At 37.6% G+C, this 15510-nt stretch overlaps 1 protein-coding gene across 1 annotated transcript in view; it reads right to left on the reverse strand.

Annotated features, from left to right (window-relative positions):
- Positions 1-14768, reverse strand: part of LOC139719236 (protein wntless homolog) — a 29657-nt gene extending 14889 nt beyond the window's left edge. Inside the window, 4 exon segments of the mRNA XM_071630665.1 lie at positions 1357-1487; positions 4817-4907; positions 4909-5084; positions 14547-14768. Of these exon segments, the coding sequence (XP_071486766.1) occupies positions 1357-1487; positions 4817-4907; positions 4909-5084; positions 14547-14652 (504 nt within the window). The 5' untranslated portion in view covers positions 14653-14768.
- Positions 14769-15510: the final 742 nt, after the last annotated feature.

The following is a 15510-nucleotide window of genomic DNA, read 5'->3' on the forward strand; positions in this document are numbered from 1 at the left end:
CCTGAACATTTGACATTTTGTAGATACGAGGTCTTGTCGCCCCTGCGACGAGTATGCCGTTTAGAACAATAATAAAAACAAATCATGACATTAAAATATCATCCAATAACAAAAAAATAGTATAAAGACATAACAGAAGAAAAGATGAAGAAATGCAGAGTTTTTAACAAAAAAGAAAAAACAGGAGGAGGAGAAGAGTAACAACATCAACAAAGACAATAATAATAAAGCTTAGTTAAATATTCATGGACAAGGTTACTGATCACAGCGTTTGACTTCTAATACACTTATTTAGTATGAACAGTGGGTGACGAATGATCCAGCCGGTGCATGGGCATGGTCTGCATTTATTGTTTGACTCATACGAATGACCAGGGAGAAACCAAGAAATGACCTCTATTAAAGAAGAAATCCACCCAAAATTAAATAAACTTTAAAAAAATGGAGAAAATATTCCCTACGGAACGAAAAAAAAAAATGACAAAAATTGGATAAGAAATAGTTAGGAAGAAACATATGACGACATTTTGAAATGTAACATTTTTTCAGAAAACATTTCTCCAAAGTAAGAACATCAGAGCCTGTTGTAAAGGTAAGTCAGAAAATCAAACATGAGTCTCTTAATATCAAATTCTGATTGGCTCCTACCTATCTTACGTTTGATTTTCTGACTTATGTTTGATTGCATCTTTTTATGCAACGGGACCCAGAGGTTATGTCATGCTAGGTTTGCATTACGTATGTTCCCAGTGGTCATTAAACATCATATACATTTAATAGCTCATTGGGCTGAAGAAGTATGATCACATCACCCCTGTCCTGACTGAGCTGCATTGGCTTCCCATCAAGAATAGAATTGATTTCAAGATCCTACTGCTCACTTTTAAGGCCATTCACGGTCAGGCCCCAGGATACCTGTCTTCCCTAATTGAGCGGCATCATCCTTGCCCAGGCATTAACTGCTGCTGCTTACTCTCTTGGAGGAGTCTAGTCTGTGCCTTTGAATGTTTCTTATCAAAACAGATATATGGTGCTGTACAAATACGGTGGATCATCCATCACCATCACCATCATGTAAACCTAGCATTACTTTGAATACTAGTGGGGGTGTTTCATAAAGCTGTTCGTAAAGTTATGAACGACTTACGAGCGACTGGTGATTTGCTCTTGTGGTAAATTATGGAAATTCTGATAAGTATAGCACATCAGAACTGATCACCAGTCGCTCGTAAGTTGTTCGTAACTTTACGAACAGCTTTATGAATCAGGGCCCTGCAGGACACTGAGGATATGCTGATATCATACACAGACAGTCCAAGAGCTCCCCCCTCCCCCGCCCCCAGCGAATGTCCCTACCATTTCATGGCTGAACGAACAGGTCATCTTCCTTGTCTCGTTGACCTTATAGAGGGAGTGCCACTCTCCGCTGGCATCATCGTTGTTGTTGTACGACATCAGGATCACAAGGGTTAGCTCAGGATTTTCGCCTGGACGCAGAGAAAAAAGGAGGAGATTTTATTTTATATTTCATATTTTAATATATCATATACTAGGGTCTCATCCATGTCAAGTTCTGCTAGTGATGACCGATCCCTGTATTGATTTCTCCTTCGTTCACATACGAATACAATATGCCTCGTGTTGCTATTATTCATATATTATCAGAGATGATGTTTTACGAAACTGACAATTCTATTGATTTGTATGTTTTACTCTCCTCTTATTTTTTTTTTTCATACTCTGTATCATTTTATTTTCATTTGTTACTGTATTTGGAGAAAGAAAATGTTAAACCAAACCAATAAGCACAGCAGCAAAAAATTTGACAAAAATCAGATGAGAATTATGAAAAGAAAGTTATGAAATCATGAAATTTCACAAGGTCAATAGCACAATCAGGGCATACAAATATGTAACAGCTGGGAAAAATGAAAAAAAAATGTTGAAAATGTATTTTTAGAATTATACAGAACCTTTTTTCTTTTGAATTTAAAGTGAAATAGTATTATGCAGCAAAAATTAGTCTTGGTTTAATAAGAGGGCATATGCATGTGTGTTTGTGTGTATGAAAGAGAGAGAAAGATAATGGGAGCAGAGGGGGTAGAATTTGACAGCCAATGAATTAAACACAAATTAATTCCCTCCACAACCAGCCAGAAAATGGTTTAGCATAGAAATCAGTTCTGGGTTATGAATTCCTATAAGCTGACAAACAACATCCATACTTAACCCCTTGAAGACTTGTCCTGAGTATTCTTGAACAGGTGTCTACAGGAACTGCATATTACAGCAAATGCAGCTTGTCCTCAGTGGGTTAACATACAAGTAATTTAAGAGGAACATGGTGAAAGTATTTCTATGATTTTGTAAGTGTTTTATGTGTGCATGCATGTATGTTTGTGTTGTCACTGATACAATGTGGTTTGCTAATATGCACAGTAATCTAAAAGAAACTTGCCATGATACTATTGACAGCGTGTCTTCAACAACACTGCATAATTATGTCCTGTTAACTATACTCCTTGCCAAGGAGCATGACTCTATCAACAAATACATCTCTCACAAGAGTTTGGTACACTGTCTGACACTGGCATGAATGGCCATCAATTCTGCCGTCCTTCAGACCGTCTGCAAACACATCACAGCGAGGAACGGGAATTCGTTCTCCCTCACGCCGGCTTTGTCATCATCCGCTCAATATTACGCACCTGCTCCCTGCATCACTCTACCTCCCTCTAATCATCAATTTGGCAACATTGTCTCCCGCAGCATCCGCGATACAATATCAACTCGATGGAAGCGGGAGGATTTTACCGCATAGAGTCATCGGCATATTTCCTGGTGATCGGCGCAGGTGAATGCTGCTTGATTAATGATGTCATAAGCAACCCCATCTGGGCTTATTTCCACAGACGAGACATGGGCAGCGCCCTTAAAACCACAATCCATCCTCTTTACACCATAGACTGTCAAACTTCCTCTATACAGATGCACATTTGATCAAGACTTCACAGGTAGACAGGGCTCATAGTTTGAGATGCTCATTCAGGATAATAAGATCAGCAGTCGTGAGAACCAAGACAGAATTTGACATTCTTGTGACAGAATTGATAAAAGCTACAAAATGGACCCAATTCTGGCAGTTCAGGGCCCTGTTTTATGAGGAGTTATAATTGATTACATAGTTGATTTCTATCATAAGTCTATAGCATCCTGTGTGATAAGGAAATTTATAATCAATTATATCTTTTGATAAAACGCGCCCATTGTCATTGTTTTGCAAAGATAGGACATCTTTATGAAGGGGATGGGAGCACAGTAGTTGCAGAGAAGGGAAAGGGGGGGGGCAAAGGAAAGAGAAAGTTTACTTTCATTCTGCTATACAGTGAAATTTGAGGATAACACATTAAGTTCATCAGTGGGAATAGGTCTGGTTGTTTATTGCTAAGTTTTTCCTGAAAAGGTCAAGCCTCGATGGACTTTCAGATTTCTTTGTGGCCATTATCACATCGGAACTACTGTAAAAGGGCAGCCATATATGTTATCTTACAAGTTTCACAATACAATGAATATACAAGCAATCATAGATATGTCTTCTCTCAGGTTTCAAAGTGTAAACAAATGACACTTTTTTAAACAAAATCAACAACAACAACAACAACAAAAGAACTTGAAGTGTAACCTTCGCATCATATCGTTGTATTGCAACAATCTAACAATGACAACTTTTGTGGGAAAAAGCTGCACTTGCTGAATTTTCAAAACATGATTCTTACAACATTCTGGGGAACAAGCTTAACCTGTTGAGGACAGACTGATTTTGCTACAACATGCATTTCCCATAGATACTTGCCAGAGCATACTCGGGACTCGTCCTCAACGGGTTAATGGAAGAGTGGTAAGGTGATGACACCACCCATCTAATTGCAACAAAAGATCACCGTTCCCCAAAGAGGAAAAAAAAAAATTACAGAAAACACTCTCTCACTTTATGTCCTTTCATGGTGAAACTTCTACCAAGTGCTGCTTTCATTTGATTTTCTTTTTCAATATAAACTAAGATCAGTTTTTATTGTGGAATAGAATTTTTCTCCCAATGACTCCTTGTCACAACTCTGCACACTTAAAGGAAAATTCCATCCCGACATTACATTGCTTTGTATGAAAACAACAATCAGAGAAGAACATCAGTGGGTTTTTTTTTGTTTTTGTTTTTGTTTTTTCTTGGGGGGGGGGATCAGATACATGCTTATACAAACAAAAAGTTACAATACAGTTACATACACATGGTGTTACCACAAACCTTTCTCCCTCTAATACTTCACTATGCAAACGTTCAAGAAACATGCCAGGGTCAGCTCCCTATTTGGTTCATACACTGTACATTGTACACAATAAATACACTCATTTTCATTTTTCTCCTGAGAAAAAAAAAAAATCCTTCACACCTGTTCTTGGTATGTGAAAGTAATATATTTTTGTGTCCCCTCCTCAGCAGTTTTGCAAGTTGTCTGTGCTAGAATATTTGAGAGTTTAAATGAAAATTAGTGATAGACTGTGTACAAAATAAACAGACAGCTGCTCAAAACTACATTACATCACAGAGCTGCAAATTTGTCTTTCTCTGAGAGTGAAACTCTATAAACTTTTCCAACGCTAGCCTTTTCATGAGTCTCCTTCTTATCCACATTTTCAGCAATTTACTTAATAAACTGATCTTTCTCTTCTTACACAAAACAACATACTCACTAAGTGATTGAAACATTTATAATGGAATTTCCTTGTAATTTATTAGTGATGTTGTTAACTCACTCACCCATGGCGTTGTTCTGGTCGTACACGATGTCCAGCGACATCACGCCTAGCATGTACTGGAAGCTGCGGTCCATGCGGTTGGGCCGGTGGGGGCATCTGGATGGAGAAGACGATCCAGTCAGCCTCGATGCCCTTTCGCGTGGCCTCATCGAAGTTGGACACCTTGGAGCAGGCATTGGGGCCGTGGGGCACAAACGGCTTCTTCAGGTTGATGGACGGGTCGACACACTTGGTGGCCAGGTGGGTGTGTGCAGAGGTGGGCGAGGGCGCTGTACGTTTTCATGAGAGGGAATAAAGACATTAAAGGACAAGTCCACCTTCATAGACATGTGGATTGAGTGAATGCAGCAATATTAGTAGAACACATCAGTGAGGGTTTGAGGAAAATCGTACAATCCGTTTGAAAGTTATGAATTTTTGAAGTTTCTGCTCAGTCACTGCTGGATGAGAAGACTACTACAGCCTGTGATGTCATATGTGTACAACGATATAAAGAAAACATAAAGAAAATTCAACATATTCTCACTTTTCTCGCATAATAAAAGAATGCTTGACTTGCCTCTTTGAGAAGGCAGGGGGAATAATATCACCCTTAACATACGTCAGCGACAAGTCGAGGAAATGTGCACCTTTTTTCAAAAAATAGAAATTTGCAGAATTCTCTTTATATTTTCCTTATACATGTACGCATGTGACATCACACACTGCAGTAGTCTTCTCATCCAGCAGTGACTGCGCAGACACTTTAAGAAAATTTTCATAACTTGTGAGTGGATTGTCCGATTTTCCCCAAACTTTCACTGTCAATGTGTTCTAATAATATTGCTGCATTCACCCATTCCACATGAAGGATTGTATGCATTCACCCATTCCACAGACACTGAAGTTGATCATGACTACACAGATGGATTTCCAGAAATTTGTGAGATATAAAATGATCTATCTCAGACATGAGAAACCTAAGAAAAGTGATCTGTGCTTGACATCAAACAGAGAGAAAATGAACACAACTTCAATGAGAAAAATTAATATGGAAACTATACACTTTTAGATATACATATGTATGTTTTACGCAATTTATGGAACAAAAGAGAAAAGCTAACCATAGGCAAATTATGTTCAAGTTGTCAGAGTACCCTGAGGACTTCTGTAAAGAAATTTGCAAACTCCATGTATTTTCAAATATTCAAATCATGTGTGCTGTTTCAACTTCACAGATTTGAATTAATTTTAAAGTTAAAAAAAAAACACATACACACACACTTACACAATGTCTTTGAACAGCCTACTATTGACAGACTTTATCAACAAAATGTTATCCAAAACAACCCTTTTAATCTTGCCTGAAGCATGTCTATCTTGCCAAACCTAGCACCAAATAATGTATGGAAATCATCTGTCAGGGATGATTAAAAGGTAATTTGAATAAGATATGACATTATAATATCATAAAGCTTTTATGCAATAAAAAACATCAAACTAAACAGTCATCATCACAGAAAAATCCCTTATTTACAAATTGTATGTATGGTACATGTTTAACTATGGAAAAAAAAAAAAGGTGTTTTGCATTCAGGGAATAAACAGTATTGATTGCTTGTGCCTGAGGCATTGTAAACAGTCAATCTTATTGACTCTTGGTATGTTAATGGAATTCACAGGTGTATTATGTAAAGCCAAACAATGAAGGAAAATACAGTAACAAGAAATCTCAGCAACAAATATGTGCACTCTGGCATGTCAGATATCAATGCTTTTACAAGCCAGCAATTTACAGGTGTACAAAGAAGTTTCCAATTTCTGTGCAATATGTGTGGTGTCACAGATACAGAGTGAGAATACAGTGTAATAACTGTGAGACTTGAGCCTTGATTTGGGTTTTGGGATCTCTTCTATCATAGAGTTAGCCAAGTTCTGCTAGGGTGTCACATTTTGGTGTGACCTTTGATATAACCTTTGACCTAGACCCCCTCATCATGTCTCTCTGCACGTCTTGTGTGGCTTCATTGAAAAGGGTACTCACTGTTTGACACTTTTATAATCAACCCTTCAAATTTTATTGGAACTCAACTCACTGGTGTTTTGGAAACTGATCATTTCTCATGCATGTTGCATGTTGCAGTTTATGGATACTACCCTTCCTATTAATGATATCTGGTCAGTGTCTAATCAAGGAGGTTCGAGAGATGGAGTTTAATACAACTGACTATAATTATTCAATCAGCTGTCAGTTTTCTATGGATGGACAAAAGAATTCCACAGGTGCATTTGTGCCTTTGATGTTCGATGCTTGAAGCCGCCATCTTTCTGAGCAATCTGAAGATTCATTCTTAACGCTAACATAATATCGGGTATATGCTGCTCGTTTATATATCAAATGCAATGAAATTTCATATAAAACAAAAGTCAATTCCGTTCGAAAATATGTGCAAAAGTGTAAATCTGAGCTGTATTTTGTGAAAGTGTTTGAAATTTTACCCTCATGGAAAGCCGGTTTTATCACTTTTCTCCTTATTTCTGCCAAATGAAACTAATATGGTATCATCTTCAAGTATAGTTCTTTATAAATTAATATGTCAGATTAGCGTACAGACACGTACAGTCGAGTAATTTTGATATCTATATGTACTTCAGCAATATTTGAGCAATTTCTATTCGCGCACCCCCGTGCCTTTACCATTGTCTACCGCCCATCGTTTGTAAGTAGGGATAGCGAATTAAGTAATTACCATCACAAAGACATATCTTCCTTGGAAAGTGGCTGGTGATTATGCAATGAGACACAAGTCAATTGTCTTCGCATCTGAGCGGCAGATCCAGTTTGACACATACTTCTGTTCAAATATTTTTGAGTGGCGGCTTCGAGCATGGGATCAAAGCGAATAAGACTGTTGTGACTCCATCTCTCGAACCTCCTTGGTCTAATCAAACTGCTTGAGCTATACTGTACTGCTACTGCTTTGTTGCTAATGACCACAGTGCGATATTAAAACATAAGATTTAGGAGCTATACAGGTCTTCTACAACATATTTTTCTTTTCTTCAAAGCAATAATGCAACACCATAAAAAAATGAATACGTTGTACTTGAAAAAGTTATAAAAGAAACTGGGGGTGTTTCATAAAGCTGTTCTTTAAAGTTATGAATGACTTAAGAATGACTGGTGATAAGTTCTCATGTCCTGTACCTATCAGAATTTCAATAAATCAGCACAAGAACTGATCATCAGTCGTTCTTCAGTCGTTCGTAACTTTAAGAACAGCTTCATTAAACACCCCCAGTTCCCAAGTTATTTTTGCAGTCACAAACACATAAAGCTTTTAAGCTTTGAATATCTTACACAATTTCAGACAGTGAGCTACATTAGAGGGATGAACTAAAAGAGCTGACCGTTCCTTTCTCCTAAACATGCACCAACATGCACTGATATTATCCTGAAATATTAAGGACCTCGAGAATCTATAGATCTGTAACTTAAAGAGATGGGATTCATATTATGATTTTGGCTAGAGTGTACTTGATAAACATCACAAGCTTGTATGTCCTGGTATGGAAGAGGCCAAAGGAGGCACCTGTCAAAAATGTACAAACTCAAAGAGATTTCAATCATAAAATTCTGTGTAGATCTTGATCTACATGTAGGAGAAATTGAAGCATGATGATCAAGCCAGAGATCACGATGTGTCCACTGTATTCTTCAGTGATTTGTAATATTTATACGGTAAAAGTTAGATTTCACTAATCTATTGTTCATTATTAGTTTGTACAGTACATTCATAAGAAACAAAAAAGTCCTTGCCAAATTCCTAAAGGGGAAATCCAGTCCAAATATAAGTTAGTCTGATAAGAAAGAGTAAAATATTACAAGTTCAACGGTAAAATTTTGATCGAAATCGGGTGAAAAATAAGGAGGGCAATTCCGGAGTTAGGTGGACATGACATGGATAAAAGAAATGTGCCTCTCTATCTTTCTCTTTAATCTAGGTATCAACTAATGCCATGGATGTTCACCTATCATTTAGGTCTTTCAAATTCAGTAGATTTTATTTTTCATATTTATTGATTTTGCGAGATCTAAAACCATCATTTAAAATGTACATGTGGGACTGGGGACGCTGAAATTCACTTAAATGCAAATTAGAGTGGGTTCCTTTGAATTTTTTTCCTCAAAGTTTTGCTAAAGGGTAAAAGATGAATACATTTAAATACTTCAGAAGTCATGTGACATTTTGTCAATTACAAAAGGGTGAAATGACCTGCGGAATTACTCCGGACAAATGTAACGTTACTAACCGTAACGTTACTAACCATGCTTTGGGGGTCTAGCTAAGAAATTATTGGTCGAACTGCTAAAAAACATTGTGTGAACATCTGTCATGATGCAATGAAATTAATGCAACACTTTGTTTGAAGTAACTTGAATTTTTGCACACTTTTTGTTACAAGACATTGATTTTTTTGTCATGTCCTTTTTTCGTAACGTTACTAACCAGCCCTTTAAGTTGCCATAGCAATTCTAATATTTCTTGGATTGTATTCATTTTTTTCTGTATCATAAACCTGGGAAGGATGAACATGTTTTTGACATAATTTTGACTTAAAATGAATAAATTGTAATTTAGTAGTAAAAACAAATATCTAAATTTGTTCAAATGTAACGTTACTAACCGCGGAATTGCCCAGAAGTTATATATGACATCATGAAGTTTTGCCAATTTTTCAGGAAACAGTTCTTGAACGGTCAATATGAAATATGCAAATGGCAATGTGAGCATGTCATACCCTCACAACTTGCCATAGTTTGTACATAAAATTGTGGAATTTCCAGTTTTTCATTCAAACGCAATTATGCCCGAGGCTCAAATCCTGATATATCTAACTGATCATTATTCTGAAGTTATTCAACCAGGAATAACATCATACTTTAGACTTCAATGACAGAAACATTGAATTTACGCCATTTTTTGTACACGATCAATGCAAAATTGTGAGGTGATGACATGGTCAACTCACTCATTTGCATATTCATATCCACTGTACAAGAACTGTTTTGCAAAAATAAGCAAAACTTCAAAATTTCATAACATCCTGATTTTTCATTCGATTACAGTCAAAATTTTACCATTGAATTCATAAGATTTTCCTCTTTTTTATCAGACCAACTTATTTTTGGACTGGATTTCCCCTTTAAACTTAAGGGGGCTAAACAAGTTTCCCTTGGCAATACACATATTTTCAAAATAAGTGAATCCATACATAGTCAAATAAAATTAACATACATATGAGCATGTTCATTACTTTTGAATATTGTATTTAAGCAAGATATTTTTGCAGCATGAACTTTTTGTGAATTGGGCCTGACAGTCTTTTATGCAGCCTGAAATTTCACGAATTGCCATTGGCAGTCAATGCATACAGTGTAGAAGAACTTTCACATCACAAGCAAACATTGCTGGTTTCACAGTACAGATGGACAGGTAATAGGTAACAAAATGATAAAAAAGGCTGAACTTCATAGCTCTAAAGAATTGTGATTTCTCACAGTCTAAGGTAAGCAATTGCAGTCTGCATAATAATTATACTGTAAGTACTGTAGGCTAGCTGCCAGTTCCACACATGCCTATATGCGGGGAAAAAAACACACAAAAAAAAACTGAATGACTTCAGTTTTAATGGGTACAGACTTCCATGCATTCTTGCTCACTCATTCATCAGGTTTTAGCCCTGAGCAAAGACTAGCTGGATTGCATTAAGAAGTTTTTATGGTCTGAGTAAACAGTCCCTCTGCACTTTGAGGTTGGTGCTCCTGAAAAGGGGGGGGGGGGAAGAAAAAATCTTGACATTGATACAGCCCTCTAAAGTGGCTCCTTGCTGTGGAGAGTGGAGAGGGGAGACTGGGCCTACGTGTAGCGGGCGGTACATCAAAGGGATATGGGTAGGGAAGGATAGCTGGGCGTCTGGCTCTCTCCAGGCCCATTCACACGCAAGATTATCAGTTTATAAATGGATCACGATGCAAAAATCAAGCTTATTCCCCACTGTTCACACATCTGCCCCAAAAAAATACATAAAGAAATCACTTGACTGCAAGCCAACACTAAGAAATCCAAAGTGCACATGCCCAAACAATGATCAGAACATGATTTTGGTCACCAATATCCAGGTTTTGCATGGTTAGTTGAACCACGGGATATGAAAAAAAATATATCATCTTGTTTTGGCGTGCCATTGACATAGGCCTACAGCGTGCAAGGCAACTTTTATTTGAAACAAAAACAGAAACAAAAACTCAAGAAGGACAGTCTTCTGGGTCACACTGTATCAAGATACAATATAGTTCATCATATTCATTTTGTTTTTAAATGTAATTTTTGGTGCATGTGTGAACAGGCTTACCTTGGTGTGGAATTTAGCACACAGGAAATCATGCTGAAGTATACAGAGCGCTTTGAAAGCTTTGCCTACTGCAATGAACTAAACCCATTCATCAATCCCAAGCAATCCCCAAATCCCCCACCCCCTTTTATGCCCCTCCAGAGTTTCACTAACTATAGAATACACATTGGATGAGATGTTTCATCTTAAAAAGTAATAGTATGTTTCACACTATTCGATGATTGCATGCTGCACATCACAGACAAAAATCAGCTGCACAGCACTGGCTGTGAGCATAAGTGTCATAACATACTTTACAGAACTTAGCTAGATCCAGGTCAGATTCCAACAACACAATTTAGCAAAAATTTAATTACAGTCGGAAAAAAAAAATAACAGAAAAGTTACAATTGAAAATTATAAAATTTTGCAGGCCTTTATGAAATAACTGGTGGCAAGCTGTAAAAGTTTATTTTTGCATGTAATTTTTTTGCCTGGTCGGGTAAGATGAGCTTTTGTGTATTTGATCCCATGGAATCAAGACATTACTTTGAGGTGCATGTAAAGCAAAATAATTTGTGCTTTTATTTTTGCACTACTTTATGGTTAAAAAAAAATCCACACAGCAAAAATTTCCACTTTTACAGTTTAACAAACATTACAACAGTCACAATCACATGATACTAATGATAGTACACATTATCATTGAAGGTGCTTAGGGAAATGATGTCATTGCTACCAAAGTTTTGTAATGGCAAGCATATATGTTTATCAGACTTTCTCTTTCCAACATTTCTGGCAAAAGAATGACCTCTTGACCACATGAATTGCTACAGAATTATAATGAGTAAATTGAAATGATGATAAAGATGAGTTATAGCTGGTAAATCACTGAAAAAAAAAGTTTTGTCGAAGGAAGGTTTCATGTTAAACACAAGAACTAAGTAACAAGAAGTTGAAGATTAGTTTCTTATAAATGTTATCAAACAAAAACATCAATATCAACCACAGTATGAGTGAAACAAATACGATGAAAAATAAAATTGTCATATTGTAAGGATATATAATCCAAATATATTTTGAGTTATCTTGAAAGAGCATTATAAAATAAATATTGATTTTGCTCACTTGCCAAACCAGGCATTAGGGCAAGTGTCATGTGCAAGGGCAAGTGCCATTGTCTTCAGTTGACTTGCATAATGGCGAGTTTTCTTTGCCTCTGGCAAGTGCTTGTGTAATTCTCGGTATTGCAAATTTTATGCACAAAAAGCTTCTGCACAAGCTGAAGAGCCCTGTCACCTAATTTATGCACTGTGGGATTCCTCGGGACCACTGTCGCTTCCAGTTGTCTTGCGCATATCTTAGCTCCCATGCAATTCAACGCAATTTTCATCTGCTTTTCTTTTGTTGCTGGTTTTTTTTCTTCGATTAGAATTGAAAAAAATTAGAGCTAAAAAAGTTTAAAATTTCTAAATTTTGCTGATTTGCAGTCACTAGAGTCATGGTTCGCAACTGCAAGGCTTCAATGTGCTGGTCACATGATGGAAAGTAAAGAAATCTTCAACATAAAAATACCCCTGGATTAAGACGAAAGGTGACCCGAGTTAAACACGTATGCAGCCAAAACCGACCTTGCAAGTTTGTCCCCTGAGCTATCCCACAATGCATCTAAAGCAATGCTTGCCGCAAGGCACCCAGGTATTGGCGATCACAAGAATTGGGTGTGTTGCATCCCACCTGAGCTAAGAGGATTTCAAAACATGTTGCTTAGTCACATGGCTCTGACATGTTTTGCAATAATATCACCCAAGGGCCTATCTCACTGAAGGAGATGTCCCAATGACTGTCACAACTACATGTAATCAATCACTGTGACTTGTGCGGCTCAAAAGACAAATGGCTTGCACTCTCACAAAGAAGGTGACTTCAGGGCGATGTTTGAGACCTCTCCAAACAAGGTGACAACTTATTTGGGTGGAAGTCTGGAGAACATCGCTGCAATGTCTCCACATCGTCACAGGTAGGTCACCATGGGTCTCTGCAACTTGGCCGCAACTACAGGAGATGCTGTGGAGACGTTGCCACAAAAAGATGAACACATGCGATAGTGATACCTATAAGCTAGAAGAAGTACTAAATAACCTGCCACACCATTTGAGACGCAAGTTCAGCTGCAAGCTGATGACCAGATCTGGTGAGAGCAAGAGATGTATGACTAGAGCTCCAGGGTCCTGTTTTATGAAGAGTTACGGTACATGTGTAATTGATTATAATAGTTGATTTCTATTGTAAGTTTATGGCAGCCTGTGTGGTAAGGAAATTTATAATCAATTAGGGTCTAGATCTATATCTTTTGATAAAACGGGGCCCAGAACTAGAACTAGAGTAGAGCTGGAAGGTTCTGTACTTCTAGGCCCGAATTCACGAAGGTGGTACAAATGAAACCATGGTTTAAACCATGGACAAAAACCATGGAGCACCAAGTGTCGCATGGAGTATTTCGTTTCGAAATCAGTCATTTCGTCGATAAAATGATTATTTCGTCACGAAATTACAAAATTTTGTAACTAAATGAACATTTCGTCCACGAAATGATAATTTCGTTAATGAAACGGTCATTTTATTGACGAAATGACCAATTTCGTAACGAAATATTTCGTGCGACAGTTGGCGCTCCATGGTTTTTGTCCATGGTTTAAACCATGGTTTCATTTGTACCACCTTCATGAATTTGAGCCCTAGAGTCTAGTCAAAGTGAGGTTTCATAATCGAACAAAAGAAAAAATACAAACAAAAATGTCAAAAATTGTCTTGCAATGCGCCTGCACGATTACTATGCCTACAACTACAATTGCTTGTTCATATAATTTCTATTAGTATCATCATTTAAGATCTAGAATTCTAACTGTTAATTATCTTTCAAACACCACAAATCTGGAGTTATGCTAGCGCATCGCTGTGTGTTTGTTATTTAAACTGTGATTGTGAATGATGATGATGTGAGCCCAGCCAGCCCAGCGTACCTACAATGTAGGATAACACCATCGACATTGTCATTGGATATTTTCCCTTCATACAAGTGCAACATTACTTTTGGTTACAAGAAGTTCAATTCTACGCGCGGTTAACCCTGTTGAGCGTGTAGTCAAATCAGTAATGAATAAACCGCCTACAGGCAGGATACTAGTAAACGTCGTCGGTAGTGCACTCCCGCAGAGAACGTGCACTGAAGTTAGAAACCATAGATCGTAAACTTGCTATACAACTGAACCCTGCTGTGTGCGGCTGGCACAATGCGACAGCAGCGGACTTCCAATGAACGTGGAGCCAGAGCTTCGGGGGCTGCACAAACTCACCGATCAGACCTCCCACGAGAAAACACACGATTTGCATCACCAACAGCACAGCTACGAGGACAAGAAGTTTCCTGTTGCTCAGGTTTTCGATTACGACGCCAGCCATGATGGTTACACAAGTGTCTTCCTCATAGATAATAACAAAATGGAGTGCTGACACAGTTCCGACCAACACGAATGTAACTTCAGGAATTTCAGAAATATTCGGTCCGCTGTGTATGTGGTCGCTGACTTCCGATACGGCCTTTGTTATTTCGAGTTTTCCAAGAATTGATGAAGCTGGGAGGATTATGCCCTCTACGTTGATTGGTAACGCAATCAGTAATCGGACAACGCGTGTCCATTTCAGATTTATGTCAAAATTGATTTTGACAAACAAGATCAGGGAGGGGGCAGGAAGATAGAGTTTGTTAAAAACGAAGAGAATTTCGGAGATTCAGTAGAATGGCAAGTAAACCAGGAAAATTGTAGAGTTTCTAAAAGTCTTCCGCGTTGCTTCACACTAAACAGTGATACTGAAGGGACTGCGGAAGGCAGGGGGATACGTAGCGGAACCCTTGCTTTGAAAACCTAGGTTTTTGTGTGTTTGAATGGGAATATAATTTTTCATAAGAAAAAAAAGTTGTTGTTACGTCAAGACTTAATTTGGCTTTTATCATTCCTCTAAGAATATTTACGCCGTAAGCCAATATTAAGAATAACTAAGTCCTTTTAAAAAGAATGAATGTTAGTCTCCTCGCAAGTCTCACGCTGACCCGACATACACATCATATTCTTTGCTATTCTTTTTTTTTAACCCGTTTCCTGCGAAATATTATCTCGGAGGAAAGGGATTGACATGAAAAAAAAAAATGAGGAAATATTATTCCTTACAGATTCGATACATAATATTTGACTCTACAATAATGTTCAATTTAAACAAACCAAAAGATGCTGAAAAGTTTAAGTTCTTCAAAAAGGTAAA

Source organism: Diadema antillarum, unplaced genomic scaffold (genome assembly GCF_040938485.1).
Source record: "Diadema antillarum isolate AM-2024a unplaced genomic scaffold, OU_Dant_1.0 scf00000107, whole genome shotgun sequence".
Taxonomy (NCBI): Eukaryota; Metazoa; Echinodermata; class Echinoidea; order Diadematoida; family Diadematidae; genus Diadema; species Diadema antillarum.